Here is a 22,081-nt window from a genome sequence, read left to right on the forward strand (position 1 = left end):
CCGGAAAATAAAAGTTTTTTTTTTCGTTTCTGAAGTTGGGTTTTCTTGTATTTTGTTTGATTCCCTCGACTCTCGTTGGTGGAACATAGGTCGAAATATGAGACCCAACTTTTGAATTGCAGGCTTCGTTGACGCCGCCATAATTACGTGTTTGAACTTTGAACACTCAACCGCGTCGTGTGGAAAAGTGGTTGTTAACTTTTTTTTAGGTAATTTAATGCACGAGTTTTATTTTATAATTATTTAATTTTTTTATTTGAATTTACGGAATTAGGAATTCAGTTAAATATTTGGAGTCTTAATACCAAAATAAGTACCTAAATTATACCCATTTTTCCAAATAGATGTTTAAACTAATTTTCTCTTTATCTAGGTGTCTAGAATTATAAATGTTATTTATTTAGGTGTCAGGGTTGGTAACAATATTAATTTTCCCGTTAAATGACACTAGTCACAACCTATTAATTTTAAAAAACTTATTTAAAATTATATATTTTTTAAAAAACAGAAAACAAAATTTTTTAAATAAACTCAAAAACTTTGAAAACCTTCATTTCAACCTTAAACCCACGTCGACAGCCGTCTTCTGTCATCGACGAAGCTCCACTTGACCTCCCCTCCTCCCGGTGACCAAATCTCCCATGAAATTGTGACTGATCGACTGTTTATCGACGATGAATCAACGTTTTAAACTGCCGAACCTATGATTAAAATCGTGATTCCACTCAATTATATATGCTAATCGACAAAAAATACGGCAGGGACAACGTCGGTGGTAGTGGTCGTGGCTGGAAAGGGGGTTGTAGTGGATTAAGGTTAAGGTTTGGGATTTTGGGGTTATTTTATAATATAAGAAAAGTTAGTATTTTTTTAAAAATATGATAATATTTTTAATATTTTATTTTAAAAAATAAATTTAAAATCACCAAATTGCGACATATGTCACTTAACAGGAAGTTAACGACGTTGACGGTCCGGGCATCTAAACTGGTAACGATTGTAATGCTAGGCACCTAAATGAGACAAAAATAAGTTTAAGTACCTATTTGAGAGAAGCAGTATAATTTGGGCACTTATTTTGATATTAAGCCTAAATATTTTAACGTGGTATCAAATTAAAAAAAGTTTAATCTTTTAAGGTAAACTACACTGTTATTTTAATTTTCTCAATCAGACCATCCAATTATTTAGATGATTCAATTAAATCATTTGTTGTTAAAATTTAATAGAGAGGATGATGTCTCAGTTAACATTTTTGCTATAATTACACATTTGCTCTTTGTTACTTACACAATATATCAATTTGATTCTAATTTTAATTAAATTCAATAAATGTAATCCTCTAATTAAATTACAACACATTTCAATCAATAATTAGATTATTAAATTTATTTATTTAATTTATTAAATTTAGGGTAAACTACACTAGAGAACACCAAACTATGCTCAAAAATCAATCCGACCATCGAACTTTTTTTGTCTCAATTAGACCACCAAACTTTTTAATTGATTTAATTAGACCACCGCGCCGTTAATTTTTAACAGATGTGGTGACGTGTCCGTTAATAAATTGACATAATTATATATTTGGTCCGTAATATTTACATATTATATCAATTTAGTCAATATTTTAATTCAATTAAATAAATTTAATTATCCAATTAAAACGTGTCATGTGTCAATATATGATTGGAAGATTTTATTTTATGAATTTCAAATTATTTAATTAAATAATTGTACTATCCAATCAGGTGGTGACACCAATTAAAATGAAAAAAATAGATAAACTTGTGCCTAAGGTGAATCAGACCAGGGTTAAGAGGGATAAAGCTTCCAGGCGGCAAACCATTGCGCCAAAGGTCCCCAATGGGTTAAAGTTACAACAAATTTTATTTGACTTGTAAAAGTTTGTTAAGGATAAAAAATTAAACAAATTATTTGTTTAAACAAATTATTATTTAATTAAATAAATTATTAACGACTAATAATTTTTAAATAAATTTTGGTTCGATTAACGGTTAAAGAAAAAAAATCAGTTAATTCGGTTCGGTTAATCGAACAAAAATTTATTTGATGATTATTAACCGAACCGAATTAATTTGAAAATTGTTAACTGAACCGAATTAACCAATTTTTTTAAAAAAAAATTATTAATCGAAGCAAAAATTAGGTTAATTCGGTTCGGTTAATCGAACCAAAATTAATTCGTAAATTATTAACCGAACCTAATTAACCGATTTTTAATTATTAATCGAATTAATCGAAGCAAAAATTCGGTTAATTCGGCTCGATTAATCGAACCAAAATTTATTTGAAAATTATTAATCGAACTGAATTAATTTGAAAATTATTAACCGAACTGAATTAACCGATTTTTTTAATTATTAATCGAAGCAAAAATTCGGTTAATTCGGTTCGGTTAATCGAACCAAAATTAATTTGAAAAATATTAACCGAGCCGAATTAATCGATTTTTTTCTTTAACCATGAATTGAACCGAAATTTATTTGAAAAATATTAACCGAACCAAACAAATTTCGTTTAATTCTGTCAATTTTTGAATTAACGATTTTTTTTTAATATTTTCTAATTTATATAATAATTTGTTTAATTTTTTATCCTTAACAAACTTTTACAAGTCAAATAAAACTTGTTGTAACTTTAAATCATTGGGGACATTTGGCTTAATGGTTTGTCGCCCGAAAGCTTTATCCCCCTTTTTCTTGGTTCGATTCACCTTGGGCACAAGTTTGTCCATTTATTTTCATTTCATTTGAGTGGTGACATGTGCCACCACCTGATTAGATAGAAAATTTATTTAATTAAATAATTTGAAATTCATAAATAAAATCTTCCAATTATATATTGACACGTGTTACATTTTAATTGGATAGTTAAATTTATTTAATTGAATTAAAATAGCGACTAAATTGATAGAATATGTAAATATTAAGGACCAAATATATAATTATGCCAATTTATTAATGGACACATCACCACATCTGTTAAAAATTAACGGCGCGGTGGTCTGATTGAATCAATTAAAAGTTTGGTGGTCTGATTGAGATAAAAAAAAGTTTAGTGGTCTGATTGAGATAAAAAAAAGTTTAGTGGTCTGATTGAGACAAAAAAGTTCGGTGGTCTCCCGTGTAATTTACCCTTAAATTTATTTTTCTCTAATCAAAGGGACACATGTCACCTCTTATTTTAAAAAAACAAATGAAAGTAAGTTGGCATTTGAAGGAATCAATCCACGGACACTAAGTTGCCAAGAAAAATGAGCAACCACTAAGGCAAGGATTATTAAATATTTTATATTTTACAACACATAGTATATATCTTGTATGCATATTTTTAAGATTTAATTTAAATTTATAATATTTTATATATATTAACTTAAATTCATATATAAGTTTAAATATATATTTTATTTTTATCCAACTTATTAAGTATATTTTATTTTATTTAAAAATATATTTATTCTTATTATATTTATTATATCTTAACTTCAAATAAATATTATTAAAACAATATATTTTATTCTTTTATTAACTTAAAGAATATATTTTATTATTATCTTAACTCCAAATATATATATATATATATATATATATATATAATTCTTGTATTAACCTAAAAAATATATTTTTTAAATATCTTAAGTTAATAAAATAATCAAATATATTATTTGAATTTAAATTAATAACAAAATATATTTTAAGTTAATAAAAGAATAAAATATGTTTTCAAATTTAGGATAAAAATAAGACACGTTTTAAAATTAAAATAAAATATAAAATATATTTAATTATTTGAATAAAAACTAAATATATATATATATATTTAAAGTTAGGACATGAATTTAAGTTGTTGTTTTTGAATTAATCATCAGTGTTCGATCTATTGATCATCTAATCTAAATCGGGTATTGCAGAGATGAGGGAGACCATTCCAACGCATGTTACTCCATTCGCAAATACCAGGATTTGAACTTACTAGACCAACTGATTGTTGGTAGACATGAATTTAAATTGAGATGTATAAAATAATATGAAATTAAATTAAATTTTAAACATTAAATATACAAGATATATATCATATGTTGTAAAAAGATAAACAATCTAATATCCTTACCTTATGGTTGCTCATTTACATGTTGATCTAAGCGGTCCTGGTTCGGGCCTCTTTAAAGTTAACACCTTTTATCTCTCCTCTTGTAATAAGAGGAAAATATATTTAATGAATCATATACATTATAAATAAATTTAACTATTCAATTATAAATTGACATATCATAATTTAATTAGATAAATAAATTTATTAAATTTAATTAAAATTAAGATTAAATTGACATTGGTACATGTAATTATGCCAAATTTTTTAATTGATATATCATCATCTCTATTAAATTTTATCAACAAATAACTTAATTGAACTATTTAAATAATTGAATGATATAATTGATAAAATTAAAATATCACTAATCAAGATGAAATAAGATAATTACTGATTGGTTATCCATATAATTTACTACTTTTTAAATCAACTCAAATTTTATACACTATTAAAAACCATCATTGCGGCAGGTTTTAGTAGAGATGGCAACGGTTCGTGTCGAATTTTCACCAGTTTCGACTCCGACCTGACATAATAAACCCATAACCCGAATCTGACCCGACTACGGACCCAAAAAATCAATGATACATCCTATCCCGATCCGACTCCGACCCGTCATATATTACCAGAAACAAAAGAAGTGAAAAATTGCATTCAACACAAAAGCAAAAAACCCAGACCCAGAGATAAGTCTACGAGCAGAAAAGAAATTTAAACAATGAAGTATGAAAACAAATAAAAATTTATTAACAAAAATTTTGAAGAATGCCATGGAAACTAAAGAAAATCAAATAAACAAATCAAATCAAAAATTAAAAATAAGTTAAATAAAAAACAATGAAACAACAAAATCTAGATTTTTCATAAACAAAAATAAAAGCCTTGAAGAAAATTTGCTCTAAAATACAAAAAAAAAGCCAATAAACTTAAAAAACTAAAAATCTCAGATCTTGAACAAAAACAAGAACAAAAGCCCTAAAAAGGAGAGCATATAAATGACGAAACAATAAATTAAAGTTTAGTTTTTTGTCATTCAAACATTTGAATGAAATAGATAAGATTCAGAATAAGAAACGAAAGAATTTTGGGAGATGGGGATAAACTTGCAGCAGAGAAAACGAGAAGGCAAAATCAAACCCTGAACTATATATATATAATGACATTTTCGTAAATAAGTTAAAATATATAATGCAATTAAAAATATTTGGATTGGGTCGGGTCGATTTTTTGACCCATAACTTGATTCTTACCTGAACTCAAAAATCTTATACAGTTAATCCAACTCGAACTCAAAACTTTTTTAAAAAAAATTCGTGTCGGGATCTATCGGATCCGAGTGAAGTTGTCAACTTTATATTTTACTTTTTTTGGTTGAGTACGGCTGTTATTAAACCTAATTTGCTACTATGTCCGGAGGAGGCGGATTTTACATTTCAGTAACAACTAACGAGGTTTTGAGAATCAAATGACCTGAAAATGAGTTCCTAGCTAAGCACGTCGGCTGGATTTCTCAAATGGCTGAAATCATGAAGAGGGCTTGGGCTGGGCTGGGCTCTAAACACCATTTTCATCTAAATTATGTTAATATTTCTTTATTAGTTTCTCATATTTAATGACGTTTACTACAGCAAATGATCTCGATGTGCCAAAGGTGAACTATATTCAATCACCGAAAACATTGTTAAGAATAATATATGATCATTTTCATTTTTATTTAATTAAGATGTGTTCATTACGGTTAACTTTTGTTAACATCTATAAAAAACAAAATTGACCACATATTATATATCCTAAAATCAATAAAGAAAAATGGATAAAACATAAATATACGTGATCAATCATGTAATTAACTCGAAATGAATTTCATACGGATCAAAAATTTGTATTTAGGGTTATGAGATTTTATTTAAAATATGTAAAGGATGCGAAAATTCTAACATGGATAGTTTTTTTTTATTAAGCTAAGGTGATTATAAAGTAATATATGTTCTAAATACTCTCAACCATCTGACAATGACTGCTTAATCACCATGCTGAAGTCGTTGATGCTTGAACCCGTAACCTCTAAAAATAACTACAATTTCTTTAACCATTAAGATAATTAGTTCGTGCATTTTATTTAACTATAATTATTATATTCATATAATTATATAAATGTATGTATTTAGAGTTACGAATTTTTTTATACTCTCATATTATCCTCTTATAATTCGTCGTCGGCTATAATGAATTACTATTCCCATACTACTCATTTTTCTCTTTTAAAATTTTTGACGTAAATATATATTTTTTGCGACAGTTTATTCGACATTGTCCGTATCAAAAAAGTTTAACCCATATAATAATGGCTAGGCCTTGGTTACTGCTTTGTCTATTTGTTTATCGCTTGGTTTTGTAATATTAGTACATGCATTCGTTTCCTCCAATTAAGTCAGGGAAATTGTACTAATTTTCTTTGTATGATTCCTTGGTTAATGATGAACCCGAGATGTCGTTGTTCCATGATCTCTTGTTTCATCTTGCAAACACATGATCATTCTTTTGCAACTTTTTAATCACTTATTTCCAAACTTTACATACAGAAACCAACCACAGTTTTCAACCAAAAGAGGTGGGAATAAATAAATAAATAAAATACTATATAGAGTTTTGCTCCTCAACTCTCTATTATCTATATAGCTTAACTACCCATGTAAATCTCAACTTGTTCTTATTAAACTACTTGAAAGCTAGCTTTGCATTGGAAGTGGATGAGTATAGCAATGAAGATGCAGAAAAGCTTGTGCTGCTGCTTTGGGGATATGAGTTTTGGATCATTGATGGTGGTGACTTGCTGTTTCCTCGCTGATTACTCTCCGAATCCGACGAGCCATTACGAACCATGTCTACTTTCGTACACTCTTCCCTCTCCTGCTTTATTTCCTTCAGCATCGCTGCTACATCTTTCATGGTAGGCCTGTCATCAGGGGAAGGGTTTACACATAGCAATGCGACCCCTATAGTCTGCAACATTTCATCGATCTCGGATTCCTGCCTCGGTTGCAACCTCGGGTCGAGCACTTCGATCCCTCCTCTTTTCTGCCTGACCCAATCTACAATGTGGAGTCCATATGGTATGGTCGGATCAATCGGTTGCTTGCCTGTCAAGACTTCTAACACAACAACTCCATAGCTATACACGTCACTTTTCTCGGTTATTTTCTTCATGTAGCCATACTCTGCAATAACATAAAACCATATGAGGCTTACAGTTTTCCTTTAATCATCACATATATGCTGCAGTATATAAGAAATTTTGAACTAACCAGGGGCAATGTAACCGTAGGAGCCTGCGACTGTGCTAGAAGACCGAACGAAATCTCCGTTATCAACGAGCTTCGCAAGTCCAAAATCAGCAATGTAGGATTCAAATTGGAGACCAATGAGAATGTTGTTGGCCTTGATATCTCTGTGAACAATGGGAGGGACACAGTCATGGTGTAGGTAAGCCAAACCTTGCGCCGCCCCCAAGATGATTCGATATCTAAGGTCCCATTCCAAGCAGCTTCCACTGTGCTCATGAAGAAGACTTCCCAAGCTTCCATTCTCCATGTAATCATACAGAAGCAATCTCGTGCTTCGGTTCCAGCAGCAACCTAAGAACTTGACTATGTTTTTGTGGCGGATCGAACCGAGAGTTTTTACCTCGGCCGAAAAGGAATCACGAACTCCGCCTACACCGGCTTTGTCACTATGACAATCATATCCAGCTGCCATTGTTGTTGGCCAGAGCTTCTTTACAGCGATGGTTTCCCCATTATCGAGTTCTACTCGATAAACGATCCCCGAACATCCCTTTCCAATAACATTGCCTTCTACCAAACATTTTAATACTTGATCAACTGAGAAATTCAACTTCTGGAATGGAGTGAATTGCCATGGCCATGAATCCGCTCCCACCTCAGAATCATTATCATCTCCCATCATCTTTCTAGCTCTAAAGACAGCTAAAGCCCCAAAAAATGCTAATGCAATGGCCAAGGTAATAAGTACTGCAATAGTTATTTTTAGTGATCTTTTGAAACCATTATCACTTTGCATACCAGTTGCTGTGGCACTGCTGAGGAAACATGAATCGCGTCCCTTAGAACACAGCCCTTGGTTTCCAGCCATTTCCGTTGCTGATAACTGTCAGAACAACTTGCTGTCAGGAAGGTAGCCGGTGAAATTGTTGTAGGAGATATTCAGAGAAACAAGGTTTTCGAGCTCGGAAAGTGCTAGCAAGTCACCTTCAAGCTTGTTGTGTGAAAGGTCCAATATGGATAGCTTGTTCAGTGCAGAAATTTGAGGTGGGATTACACCAGATAGTGCATTCCAACTCAGATTTAGAGCAATATCAAGAGCTTGGATGTTGAACAGTTCCTCTGCGATCGTTCCGGATATTGCATTGCTGCTAAGGTCAAGCAATTGAAGATTCAAACAATGACCAAGAGAGGAAGGGATTGCTCCAGAGAGAAAGTTTGTGCTAAGTATAAGTCTATTAAGTGAAGTAAGTTGGCCTAAGCTCTGTGGAATTTGTCTTGTAAACTGATTAACAGACACATCCAATACCTGAAGTCTCGTAAGAGACGATAACGAGCCAGGCAAAGGACCTTCAACGGTGTTGTTGCTAAGGTTCAACATCTGCATCTGACTGCAGTTACCTATCTCATTTGGCACTGAGCCACTAAGATGGTTGCCAGACAGGTCAAGGAAGATGAGGTTGTCAAGGAACCCAACCTCTTTGGGGATCATCCCACTGATTCTGTTATTAACAAGCCGAACTCGAATAAGGGAACTGCAATTGCCAATCTCCGGAGGGATCGTGCCCGAAATGCCATTGGAAATCAAGAGAAGCTTTGTTAGATTTTGCAGCTGAAATAAACCTGGCGGCAAGCTACCAGTGAGTGCATTGTGTGACAAATCTAGAGCAGTAAGGCTCCCACAACCGGCCAATGCTGCAGGAATGCTTCCTTCAAGTTTGTTCTGCCACGCAAAGAAGACCGTGAGCTTTGTTAACGTCCCGAGCTCAGCCGGGATGGAGCCTGATATCTGATTAGTATCAAGCTGTAACTGTAATAGGCCTGTGGCATTAGACAGAACTGGCGGTATAGTGCCAGTGATGTTGTTGTTACTAAGCATGAGCTCTTGAAGCTTAGAGAGGTTCCCGAATGACTCTGGTATGCAACCGGAAAAATAATTTAACGAAAGATCAATGGTTATCAAACTTTTGCAGTTCCCTATTTCATCAGGAATGCTCCCCAGAAAGCATAGTTGTATATACCGAGAGAGTTTGGAGTTTGGTTAGCTTACCTAATGAAACAGGGATTGAACCAGAGATTTTGGTTTCAGCTAGGCCTAACACCTTTAGGTTCTTGCAGTCTCCAATCTCTTCCGGGATTCTTCCAGCAATGTCCTGGTTCCCCCCCTGCACGTATAACTTCGATGTTCGACAGTTTACCGAGTTCAACAGGAAGATTCCCGCTTAAATAGTTGTTGAATATGAGGAGTTTCTTAAGGCTGATGCATTCTCCGAGTGCTGCGGGGATCTCCCCTGTGAGCTGGTTGGAGTATAAAATCAAGTCCTGCAAATATCGGAGCTTACCGATACTTGCAGGAATGTTACCAACGAGATTGTTTGCACTAACATCGATAACGGTCAGTCGAGAGCAGTCTCCGATATTCAGTGGAATAGTTCCGGTGAGATTAGCACCAGAAATGACCAGCTTTTGAAGAAAAGGAAGGGAGGAAAGATTGGAAGGGAAAGGAAGAGCTAACTCAACAAACTGGATATTGATTTCAACGACAGAGTTTTGAGAAGAACAAATGATGTATGACCAGCGACAAGGGTTGGGGTCCGAAGAGTCACAGTTGGAGAGTGCTGGAGGAGGTGAAGGGGAGCTATGAAGCCAGATTAGTAATGCAGCAGCTTCACTGTTTGCTGCACAAACATCATACGGAAACAAGAGGAGTGGAAGAAGTAGAAGTGCAAGGCATAGCCTTGGCATGGCCTGGTTCTTGTGGTTTTTGGACTGCCTCGGCATCGGCATCGGCATCCGCAAATATTGCCCCAAATCCCAAACCAGTCCTACTCTTAGATTTGCATTGGGGCTTTCTCTATTTGCTTATCTAAAACTTGAGCTTCCTGTGCTATACTCTAATAATATTACCTTTGCAGACAAGCAAGAAAAGGGTTAGATAAAGAAAGCATTTGAAACCCACACCACAGCACCATCACTACCTTCTCCTCGGGGTTCTGTTTCTTTACCTAGTAATCTTTTATTACATTTGAATATGTTTTGTTAGAGTACTTCTGAACTACACAATGACTTTTGGAAGACGCCTTAATCATTTGACAACTTCTGTAGTGCCACCAGCTATCCTTATCATTATGCATACATGAAGCCTGAAGAAGACGTCATATATTCCGGATGATTTTTAGAAGTCGTTATCTATTCCAAACGATTTTCAATAACTATTGTAGCAAATATTTAAGAAAATAGATTTTCATGCATTCTATAAGGTCAAATTTTGTTTTTCAATACATTATTAAAAAAATGTTCATATGAATTGGTGACTAAATCCATAATTTATTTTATTTTTATAGTTAGCCAAAACTTTGAGGGTAGTCAAGCATCTCGGATTATTTTCTTTTCTTTTCCTTTTCTCAAAGAAGAAAATTTTGATTTCAAAATTGCATGATACTGGTGTTTCAAGGAAAATCTCCAAATCCCACCCTAATAATGCTAAAATAAGATAACCTCTCTACCATGTTTTCAAAACTAGGCGACTATGGTCAAACCAGTGCTTGTGCCAGCAATATGTCTCCAAGTTTTAATTGCCTCAACTGTTCGAATCAGATCAAATATTGATTTCGATCATAGTAGCAAGCAATGTTGGTTAACAAGTGAGCACATGAAAACTCTGAACAAACAATCTTCAAAACGAAGGCTCCTTGTTCCACTCATGATCGGCATCCAAGAAAAGGTTAAATAATACCAATAAAAAGGCAAGAAATGTTAGAAATCTGAAAATAATGTCCCTAACTTTGAGGTGAAAGCCCCATGTGAGTGAACACAATTTCAACCCTTAGCCTGCACTTGCCCCTACTGCGAAACCTTTTAACTCTTAAATTGTAGTAGTATTATAAAACTCATGAGAAAACTAAAAATGTGAGCCCTACCTAATGGCGTTTAAGGCTTTAAAGGGATTCAAAAATGGCTAAGACAGAGCACAAAGCTCAAGGTGGGTGACCTTGGAAACCTCCCATTCCAGGGAATCTAAACACGTTTTGTTCTGTTTTGTAAAACCCGTGATTATTAAAATAAGACAACCAAGTCCTCTTATAAATAAACCAGTCACTTAAAATAGCTTAGTTGCATATTTGTCCCTAGATTATGATCTAATTCTTAATTGATCTCAAACTAATTGAGTCTCAAAGTAAACACACATGCATACCCATTATTTTAGATTAGATAATAAATATAGTTAAATATATTAAAGGAAGAAGGAAAAAATAAGAAATTATGCATACGCATTATATTGAAAAAAGAGTACTAAAATCTTTAGACCCCAATTTCTTGATGTTAACCATGATCATAATAAGATATGATTATAGGTTATACTAAACACACACATATATGTTAACTATGATCATACTAAGATATAGTAAAAACACACACAAATATAAGTCATCCTATCTTGAAGTTAACTATGATCATACTAAGATATGATTATAGGTTATATATGTTGTATAAGGTTCAAAATATTGCAAGAGTTTCAAAACTGTTTCTCAAATTTTAAATTTTTATAATTTAGTCCTAAAATAATATATTAGTTAATTGACATCCAATTTAATTATGTTTATTTTGAAATTCATAGTTTTGAATAAATAAGTGTTCAATCACATGATAATTCAATGAAATGCACGTGTTAATACATATTTTAAATTTTAATTAAAATTTTGCAAATTAATCCCTAAAAGACCAAAAATTGTCAATTGGCAATTCTTTTCAAATACGATTGTTTCAATTATTTAAAAATTATTATTCCATGAATATAGAAGGATTAAATATTGTACTGATTTCTTGTCTTTTATGTTATTCATTTTAAATTAATTATGATTAATGCGAAACATTTTAATAATTAATATGACATCGCTTATTTGATCGAAAGTTCGAGATTACCTAATTTCATCACAACTCAAATATGACATATTTGAGGGGATTAAGATTACCTATCAATATGAGAGAACTAACCCGAAAGTATAAAGTAAAGGTAGATTACAAAATAACCAAATAAAACAACTAGAGAGGCGCCGATAAATTTGATCTTGAAAAAAATGAAAAAAAAATATGTTATGATAATAGAAAAAAAAAGTCACCATTTCTATAGGAGAATAGAAAATTTATTAAACAAAATAAAATAACAAAACTCAAATATAAAAGAATAAAATTGAAGAAATAAAACAGAAAGAAGAGAAAACCTAGATATATGCAAAACAATGTATAATGGGTGCCAGCAGTTTGGGCCAAAGGCCGACGACATTCCCCATAGGAAAAATAAAGGTCACAATTGACGGGAAACCCTAACTAATTATATTTAGTGTAAATTACTTTTTTAGTATTTAAATTATCCTCATTTTAGTAACTAAATTTTTATTTTTTTAATATCATATCTAACGTTTAATTTTTTTTATTTTGATGTCTCGTTTTTTAAAACTTAACGGATGGACTGATGTGGCTTAACTCCAGTGGACGAACAATCAATCTAAACAATGAACCATGAGAGAATGATGAGTCAATTAATATAATCCAGTTTCAGACCTATCAGATGGTGGACCATGGAGATCGGAGGATGAATAAATCAAATAGTTTCATCGTTCATTTGGGGAGATTGAGGCGTTTCTCGATGAAACGGGGGTTGGAATCGTGTTTTGGAGTCAGAAAGGTGTCATATGAAAAGTTTGGGCTTTATCAGCTGACATATGCAATGACAGGCAATTGTAGATGCGGCGTTCAGTTAGTTTATTCATTATGTTTTTAACGACCGGTATTAAAATGAAACAAAAACTAAATATTAGATATGATTTTGAAAAAAAAAGTTTAGGTACTAAAACTGATAATTTAAGTACTAAACATGTAGTTTACCCTTATATTTATATATTTAAGTTATATTTGTACAAAAAAAATATTTTATGAAGTAACAAAAATAAATTCGTACACATAATTTTTTTGAACAATGATAACTAGATTTCATTAACAAAAATAATATGAATTAAAATTACATCCATCCAAAGAGAAAATTTGGTACAATAGTAAAAAAAAATATTAAACCCAAAGATATGAAGAAAAAACAAAATCTTTCATTAAAGAACTCAATAACCTTTTTGTCTCTTTTGAACGAGACACTCTACAAAATGATATAAGAGTGGTGAGCGAACTAAATAATTTGACAAACTGTTTCACTACATAATTTTGATTATATCGACAAACAAACTTTTACCAAAGTGGTGATCTCACAATACATGACTAGGGCTGTAAATGAGACGAGCCAGATCGCGAGCTATTCGAGAACAACTCGATCAAGGCTCGATAAATACTTGGATTGAATGGACTCGACTCGAGTTCATAACGAGCCTAAACGAGCTACTCGATATTCGACTCGAAAAGCTCGTGAGCAGCTCAAAAAAAATGTTATATTATAATTTTAGATTTTTAAAATTACATTATAAAAATTTTATTAAAAATACATTATTCATAATTATAGAATTTTAAAAATATATTAAAAATTCTATAATACAACTACCCTCAAATTTTAATTTTTTTAATTAATCAGCTCAAGTCCAATTGTTACATTGTATATTACAAAAAGAAAAATAAAACCCATTTAATTAAACACATGTTAGATTACACCATAAACTCTAAACCTAAACCTAAACCCTAAATCATATACCATAAACTCTAAATCTTAAATCCTAAACCATAAACACTAAACCTTAGACCCTAAACCCTAAGCCCTAAACTCTTAATCTGATTATGTGATAGGGGTTAAGTTATGCACATGAAGGAAATAAACAAATTATACAAAATGAAATAAATGAAATTAACAAGGGTTTATATGTAAATAAACTAATAAATCGCACTTGGTCAAATCAATCAATAGGTCCATTATCAAAACAAACGGTGATCAAAACATAAAATAAAAATAAATTAACAACCCGAATCATAAAAGTATAAACCTTGATTAATGACGAAATCAGAAGATTACAAATATAACAGGTCCTAAAATGCTAATACTCCATTTCTAAAACACGGGCAATTCTAATATAGTAATATTGATCCAGAATAAGATGAATCTAGACCTTCTTTAAAAAAAAAAGATGAATCTAGACCTGGATAAATAAGTTGGTTCAAATCAAGCAGCTTTCAAATAAAATCTCCGGTAGAACACTGATCAAACGATCAATTGCTCGATCCGATCTCTTGCAAGTAATGTTCAGCTTCCAAGGCTGCCATGCACCCTGCATTGTTACAGAACAAAGTTAGTTTAACTCAACTATAACACCGAGTACACAAACTGTTGGCGGAATTGCTTAAGTTCCTTTTCTTTCTTCTTTCGGTCAGATGAAGTTTAGGTGAACAACGATAATATGGTCGAGGTCAAACATGCCATCGATTCGTAATGAGTTGAAAGTGATACTCACCGATATCTCACCAAATGATACTATTCAAAAGACTCGAATCCTGATGCTTGACCGAGTGCCGATCAATTGTCGAATAAACCGAAGCAATATAGAATGGCCTAAGGTTCTTTTTATATAATTCGCGACAATAGTACTTTGCAGTTTCATTTTCATGGCAGGTATTTCTAATATAGCAGGGTAATGCAAAAAAAGGAATCAAAATAAGAAGAAATTGACTAACCAGTGCCGACTGCAGTAACAGCTTGCCTGTACTTCTTATCCTGCACATCTCCGGCAGCGAAAACGCCGGGCACGCTGGTCTTGGTTGTACCCGGATGAGTGAGAACATAGTCATCTGAGTCAAGCTGTAACTGGCCGTCCAAAAACTTAGTGGCCGGCTCATGCCCGATTGCAAAGAACAAACCGGGCGGAGACTTGCAAGTCGGAAACCTCTCCGGTAAGCACATTCTTCACTTTGAGGCTACCCAAAACCCTATCCCCGTACGCCTCCACGACCACCGAATTTCATATCACCTCTATCTTAGGGTTGGAAATAACTCTGCTTTGCATAATCTTGGATGCCCTAAACGAGTCCCTCCAGTGAATGATATAAACCTTGGAACTGTACTTTGTGAGGAAGGTGGATTCCTCCATGACGAAGTCGCCTCCTCCGATCACGGCCAAGGGCTTGTTCCTGAAGATTGGCGCCGCCCCATCACACACCTCACACGCCGAGATTCCCCTGTTCCAAAATCCCCCTAGGCTTCAGATGCTCCAAAGCATTGAATGTGAGTTATATCCCACATCGGTGGTTATTAGAGAATAAGGGGTAAAGTCGAGTCTATAAAAGAGGATAGGTTTCAGCAAATGAAAATAAAACCTGTTGAGTTTGAATTGAGCTTGAATTGAGCTCGAGTTTTGAGCTTCAATCGAGCTCTTAAATATTTTTTGAGTTCGAGCCTTTTCGATTTCGAGTCGAGTTTCAATATTTTCTTTCTAGTTCGAGTCGAGCTTGAAAATCTTAGGCTCGCGAGTTTTCGAGTCGAGTCGAGTTTACATATAAAGTTTTTGAGTTCGAGTCGAGCTTGGCAATACTTGAGCTCGATTCTGCTCGTTTACACCCCTATACATGACCAACGACAAACTAACTAAAAAATAAATGTCTTTAGGATCTTTGTGCAAACACCAACACTACTATAGAGGTATGCAAAAGAGGTACCAAAAGACATAAAAAAACGTGTCACAAAAACATAAAAAAACATGCCACAATAGTAAAAACGTATCTAAAGGATAAAGATTCTTATTTAAAATTGAAAAACTCAAGGAAAAAATGATAATTTAGGTTTAAAAAAAAGAGAATTTATATTTCTTAATTTCTGTATAAATTGAAGGACATGATGTCCTAACATTCATGATTCAACCCTTCTACACATAATTTAATTGTTCAAGCAAATGAATAGTTTATGAATTTTTTTAATTGATGATCAAAGCGCACATATATCTATAGAGATAATTAATTCAATAAAATTAAAATTAAAATTAATTTAAAATTCATAATTCGAGAATGATGCAATTAACAAAATAAAATTGAAAGATTAGAGCAACGAGGACTGCCCACAATTTTGATTGGTCCTATCTAAATCCATCTCTACCCAAACTTTAACTTGGGTTGGCTAATCTGTACGTAGGCCCTTTCCCCTATTATTGTAAGCTTCCCTTAAACATTGAAGACCATTTCGAAAGTCCCATCAAGACAAGTTTCTTTTATACTTATTAATATCATATTTTAGTCAATTTAAAATAAAAAATTCAAAGTAATTAATTTTTAACACCCAAATAAATTTTATAGTTAATTTGGGCTACAATTTTGATTAATTAAAATCCAATTGCATCTAAATAATTACTCACTTGAATAATATATACAATTAGGATCCACTTGCATATAGTGTAATTTTTTTAGTTTTATGCCGTTTTTAGAATCAGTAAATGGATGAAAATAGATGACTAAGATTAACTCTTGTTTTTTCTTTAAAATATTTTCTCAATTTTTACGGTTAATATAACATTTTTATTTTCACTCGTTCAACAATCCAAAAAAAAACTACAATTTTTTACGCAATAAAATAAACCATTAAAGTTTTTCTAATGATGTAGAATCGTCTATTATGATCAGTGTCATGACAAGACTTATATATCCATTCAAAGCGTGATATAGTTCCTCTGATATATTCTCAATGTTGTAGGTTTTTCTTTTCTTATACAAAGCATGAGAAGAGTTATTGGATACAATATTGTAGATCACTCTAGAAATGTACCACTAGAGATGGCATAATAGATCATTTTGAAGATGCACCATTGCCGATGTAACAGATTCTTCGCCCTCGTCCATACTCTGAACACAATCTAGTAGGAACTTAAGGAGATGCCTCAATAGAGCATGTCTATTTTTACGTATTTATTTATTACTATTATTTTACTGACATTGTCTTTGAAGAACATTTTCTTTTTGAGACAATATAAGCTCCTTTTTAAGGTACCAATAACGGGAGTGGCGGAGGTGTTTTAAATTTCTACACGAGTAATCGGTTCACGAATTCAATTATGATCTTGGTGTTAGACACGTACATAATTGTAAGTCTTCGATCATACCTAATAAAAAATGATCGATGTCGATTCTATCCGTCCGACAATTTTTTGTGAGAAACCAATATTTTTTTTGAACCATCACAAAATGAATTAGAAAAAGAGTTGTTCCAAATATAGTTGAATGTGGCAAAGAATCAAAGTAATTCATGACACCGGAGTTAATGCACATTCTTAATTAGTAATTTGAAACAAAGTTTTATAGCTTCGTTTTATTAGTTTTCCATAAATGAACATGTGAGTCATGTATAAAGAAAACGAAAACCTTACTTTCCAATGCATTGAAAAAGGATTAAAACCCATTCCTCACATGCAAGCAATGTGAACAATTATGGTAATGTCCATTAAAAGCTCTAACCACAACATGACTTTTTTGCCTTCATTTGCAATTTATTTCCAAGCTAATCAATCAAAGAAAAAGGAATACAATGACCCCATTGCGTAAAAGCAAGCTAAAAGCTTAACAGTAAACTATGGAAAATATATAATCACAAAAGAGAAGCAATGTAGAAGTGAACAACACCACGGCACCTTATGGTGGTCATGGTGGATCAATTTCATCCAATGACGAGTGAGATGTTTTTGGTATACAAGGGAGAGAGATAAGGACCAATTTCTACAGATTTTTGTACAACTGCCAAAGGGATTGATCAAAATAATATATAGGGTCGATAACTCGGAACACTACCATATAAAATGATATTATATGAAGAAAAAAATGAGTTGTTTTTCTCCATCTTTTTCTGTACGGAGGAGGACTAACACATGAAGCCACGGCGACAAGAAAGGGCGCCTGCATTTGAAGTAATTGTGCCAATTAAGGAAGATGACTTGGCCCCTAAGCTAGAGGCCCTCGCATAGCTGGCTGCCGAACCACTTCCCGATGGAGTGAAATACGCTCCGTTTAAGAACAAATCTCCTTCCGATCTCCAATTCCATTGTCTCCATTTGTTTCCGGTTTCCACTCTCTTCGTAACCTCTTTGGCAAAGGGGTTGAAAGGGGCGAGGTAACGGTTACCCTGGCTATTAATGGTCGGATTCGCGCTTCCGCCGATGGCGTACATTTCCCAATGTGTGTAGTCATTGTTCACTACATGGAAATATCCATGTCTACACCTGCACCATTTTTCAGTTGAGTCGAATTTATGTGAAAAAATGAATTAAGTAGAGACTCTTTTTAAGGATGTTTGTTTTTACCTTGGCATTCTTTGGATAAGACCCTCACCAAAATGATTATAAGCAATGGTCGCTTGCATCCTCTTGTCTCTTACGTAGGAATCACTATGTCCCAACAACATGACCTCGTTGTGGTGGGTGAAGTAGTTGTTTGATATGGTAATTGCAGTGGAACCCATTATGGCATCAATAAGTCCATCGGCACAGTTGGACAGTGAGTTATGGTCAATCCAAATATGGCTTGAGCTAAAGATCGAGATGCCGTCCCCATCGGCGATGGTCCTCCACCCGTAATGAGACGGGGAGCTTCGAACCATGGCGTTGCCAGTGGGCTTGCAGTCGTGAATGTGGATACCATGGATGATAACATTGGTGACATACTGGATGGTGATGCAGGCCCCATTGGTTATATGCACATTGGCACCACGGCCATCGATGGTCTTAAAACTGTTCATTATAAGCTCCTGCTTCAACCTAATCACCATGTCACGCTTGAACAAGATCCACAGCGGCCGGTCCTGGATAACAGCATGACGGAGGGTGCCTGGTTTGGGGTTCACAGGATCATCATCCCCGGGGTTACTCACAACATAGTACCTCCCATCACGGCCACCGATGGCGTTGCGTCCAAAACCGATAGCACAGTTCGCAAGGTGCTTTCTCCTGAGGTACCAACGCCGATCACATCTCCAGCAATCATCAATCGGGTTCCCTGTTCCACATGAGAAATATCCCAATCTCCTCCTCTCAGTACTGTTTCTTATGCTCCTGAAAAAAAAGGAATATAAACCAGATTAATTAAATGAACTAGAGTGAATTAAGCATGTGAAAAATTGGAATTAGGATGAAACAATGATGGACTATATTGATGTGTTGAAGAAGCATCAGTGGAGCTGAGTTGGCCATGTGACATTTCGTGGGAGATGTACATACGGTCCGTCCATACGGAGAATTCGATATATATAATAAAAATTGTTTGGTTTGGTTTGGTACATAAAGAAAATAATATGGAATGATAAGGTGGAAACTAATAGCTGCCTGCTCTTTTTTGGCGTCGGTGCCGCCATTAAAAACATTAAAATTAAATAGTTGGTGGCGGTGGCAATGAGGTTTGTCAGTTAATGCAGATCTAGGATCTGTGACAGTCTGCTCCTAAGGACCAGAATTTTCATTCATTCTAATTTTTTCTACTTAATTTAATTCAGGTTTAGAAAAAGTTCATCAAACCTGATAACTCGATTTGATCTAAATGTTTATATATATAATTATAGTTATAGTAGAATAAACTAAGGGCGAGGTGCCCGGATCTCAGGACAGGGTCATGTGATTAAGGTGGCGACAAAGTTAAAAGAAAAAGTACAATTTTGTACCAGTTGAGTTAAGAACATGGTAATAGTAATGGATTCCTCAAGAATCCCTAAAAATACCATTTTGGTGATTTCATGCATGAAATTAATACTACAACTTACTACCGGTTTATAAGTTAAAAGAGTTTTAATGAAGGTGGAGCAGAACACAAACTGGCAATCATTTATTAGGGTAGTTAAAGTAGAGATGTAAGAGAACACTATAGAGCAAGGGCTGGGTGAAGCTATTGCTCCATTGATTGCTACTGAAAGAATGGACCGAAGGGCGGGCGGAGGCGGTCGCCCTCTAAAAATTTAAAATTACTATAAATTTTAAATTTTTTTTATGTATTTCCAATTGAAAATCTTAAAAAAAATTTAGTTCACTGTCTGAAGGGAAATTTTAAGTAGTATCCCTTGAAATTTAGTTCGCCCCTGAAATTTTAGATCATTTCCCTTAAATTTAAGTTTACCCCTAATGTAAAATTCTTCTTCCTTCTCACTATTATTACAATCGCGATAAACATGATATATATGACAATACAATCACAGCTGTAATTTAAATCAGAGAAACGTAGGGGGGAACTACTGCATGTTATGGTGAAGTTGAAAAGGACTTGTCAGAAACTACATACTTATGCATGGCAAGTGTGGTGGGGTTCCATATGAATCAATCCTCTTCTCAAAGATTTAACAGAATTTCTATATTATCTTTCTTAGGAAACAGACATTAATGCAAAACTATGCTGAAATTACTCACATATCCACCATTGAAGCAATTTCCTCTGGATTCTCCACCGAGTGCTCATTTATCCACTCCTCCTCCTCCATTGATGAGTTCTTCAAGCTCTGTAACTTGTTTTCTTCACCCAGCCTGTCATTACAACAACAAGGAAATTTATTTTGAAAAGAAAATTACTAGTTGCATTGAAACAAGGTACGTTTTCCTGGACTGCAAAAGCTAAAGGAAACAGAGAGAACTCGAAAAGATGAGATGATTGTTTCCAGGGAAAATGTACCTTGAATGCAGCTCAGTTTTGTCTGCCGAGGCCATGACAGTGACACAAACGAAGAACAAAATAAGTATCAGCAAAGCAAACGATGAAAAGAATCTCTTAGAGAACCCCATTACTGGTTTTTCTCTCTTCCTCTCTCTGTTACGGTAATGATAATGATTCTGTTTCAGCTCCCCTGTTTGGGAGAAACGAAAATGGAGTCGATGAAAGAAAACTCAGATGGCGCGGTGTTTATATAGGGGAGATAATAAGAATTAAGGGTTAAATGGGGGGGTCAATGGCCATGTTATAAAACTTTGCCCAACTCTGTAAACCATGGTTCTCATTTTATTTAGGCTTTCAAGCAGTCGCTAACTGATATGGAATTTAAAGCTACAACGTGTCAAAGTGTCGGTATCTCACGTGCCTCCCCATTTTCACTTTCTGACACTTCACCTCTTGCTCTATTTCTTCCACTTCGGCCTCCTTAAATTTTTTTCATTGGATGTTCTACTTACTTGCAGCTGACGGTGGATGGCTATACTCGCTTCACTGTAAGGCCACGTCACCACATGCCCAATGTGCAAGGATAACTACAAATCAGGTAACATTCGAGAATACTATACGATTAAGTATGTTTAAATTCACATTTTCGTACATGTAATATTGATAATGCCAACTTAGTGAGCACTTAACTAACATCAAATATGTATCGCTTATTTCTTTTTTTCCCCCATATATTTTCAGCTTTAAAGGTGACTTTAGATGTAATTCTCCTTATAAAAAAAACCTTTAAAGCTGGTTCCTTAAGCAAAAACGTATACAGAAATGGACATTAGATAAACTTGCACGGTTCGCATTGTCCTTCTCCGAGAGCCATAATTAAATGTGGTTCAACTTAGAACATATAAATGATTTACCGAAACTCAAATCATAAGAACCAAAGATTAAATTCATCAAAAATTTTAGTGGTTAGAGATATTGAGTTTACACAGTTAGGCCTATGTACGTGTGCATTGTCAGTAGATAAGAAAAAATTTGAACAGATGTTACCTTATAAAATCATCTTAAACTATTAAAAAAATAAAGATTAAATTTGAAAA

At 33.6% G+C, this 22,081-nt stretch overlaps 3 protein-coding genes across 3 annotated transcripts; all 3 read right to left on the minus strand.

Annotated features, from left to right (window-relative positions):
• Positions 1-6,776: 6,776 nt before the first annotated feature.
• On the minus strand, positions 6,777-10,239 carry LOC120186408 (LRR receptor-like serine/threonine-protein kinase RCH1). The gene is given in 4 exon segments (XM_039190345.1): positions 6,777-7,334; positions 7,422-9,390; positions 9,392-9,562; positions 9,564-10,239. Coding segments are annotated over 4 exon segments (3,267 nt in total). The 5' UTR covers positions 10,191-10,239; the 3' UTR covers positions 6,777-6,834.
• Positions 10,240-14,488: 4,249 nt separating this feature from the next.
• Positions 14,489-15,545, minus strand: LOC120186377 (thioredoxin reductase 1, mitochondrial-like). The gene is made up of 2 exons (XM_039190326.1): positions 15,060-15,545; positions 14,489-14,656 (listed from the first exon to the last, which is right to left on the minus strand). The coding sequence occupies exons 1-2, from the start codon at positions 15,283-15,285 to the stop codon at positions 14,598-14,600; spliced, it is 285 nt and encodes a 94-aa protein (XP_039046257.1). The 5' UTR covers positions 15,286-15,545; the 3' UTR covers positions 14,489-14,597.
• Positions 15,546-18,105: 2,560 nt separating this feature from the next.
• LOC120186415 (probable pectate lyase 8) lies at positions 18,106-21,157 on the minus strand. The gene is made up of 4 exons (XM_039190353.1): positions 21,003-21,157; positions 20,744-20,857; positions 18,659-19,405; positions 18,106-18,577 (listed from the first exon to the last, which is right to left on the minus strand). Exons 1-4 carry the CDS (start codon positions 21,110-21,112, stop codon positions 18,220-18,222), a joined length of 1,329 nt encoding a protein of 442 aa, XP_039046284.1. The 5' UTR covers positions 21,113-21,157; the 3' UTR covers positions 18,106-18,219.
• Between the last annotated feature and the right edge of the window lie 924 nt (positions 21,158-22,081).

Source organism: Hibiscus syriacus, unplaced genomic scaffold, assembly GCF_006381635.1.
Source record: "Hibiscus syriacus cultivar Baekdansim isolate YM2019G1 unplaced genomic scaffold, ASM638163v2 tig00113338_pilon, whole genome shotgun sequence".
Lineage (NCBI taxonomy): Eukaryota > Viridiplantae > Streptophyta > Magnoliopsida > Malvales > Malvaceae > Hibiscus > Hibiscus syriacus.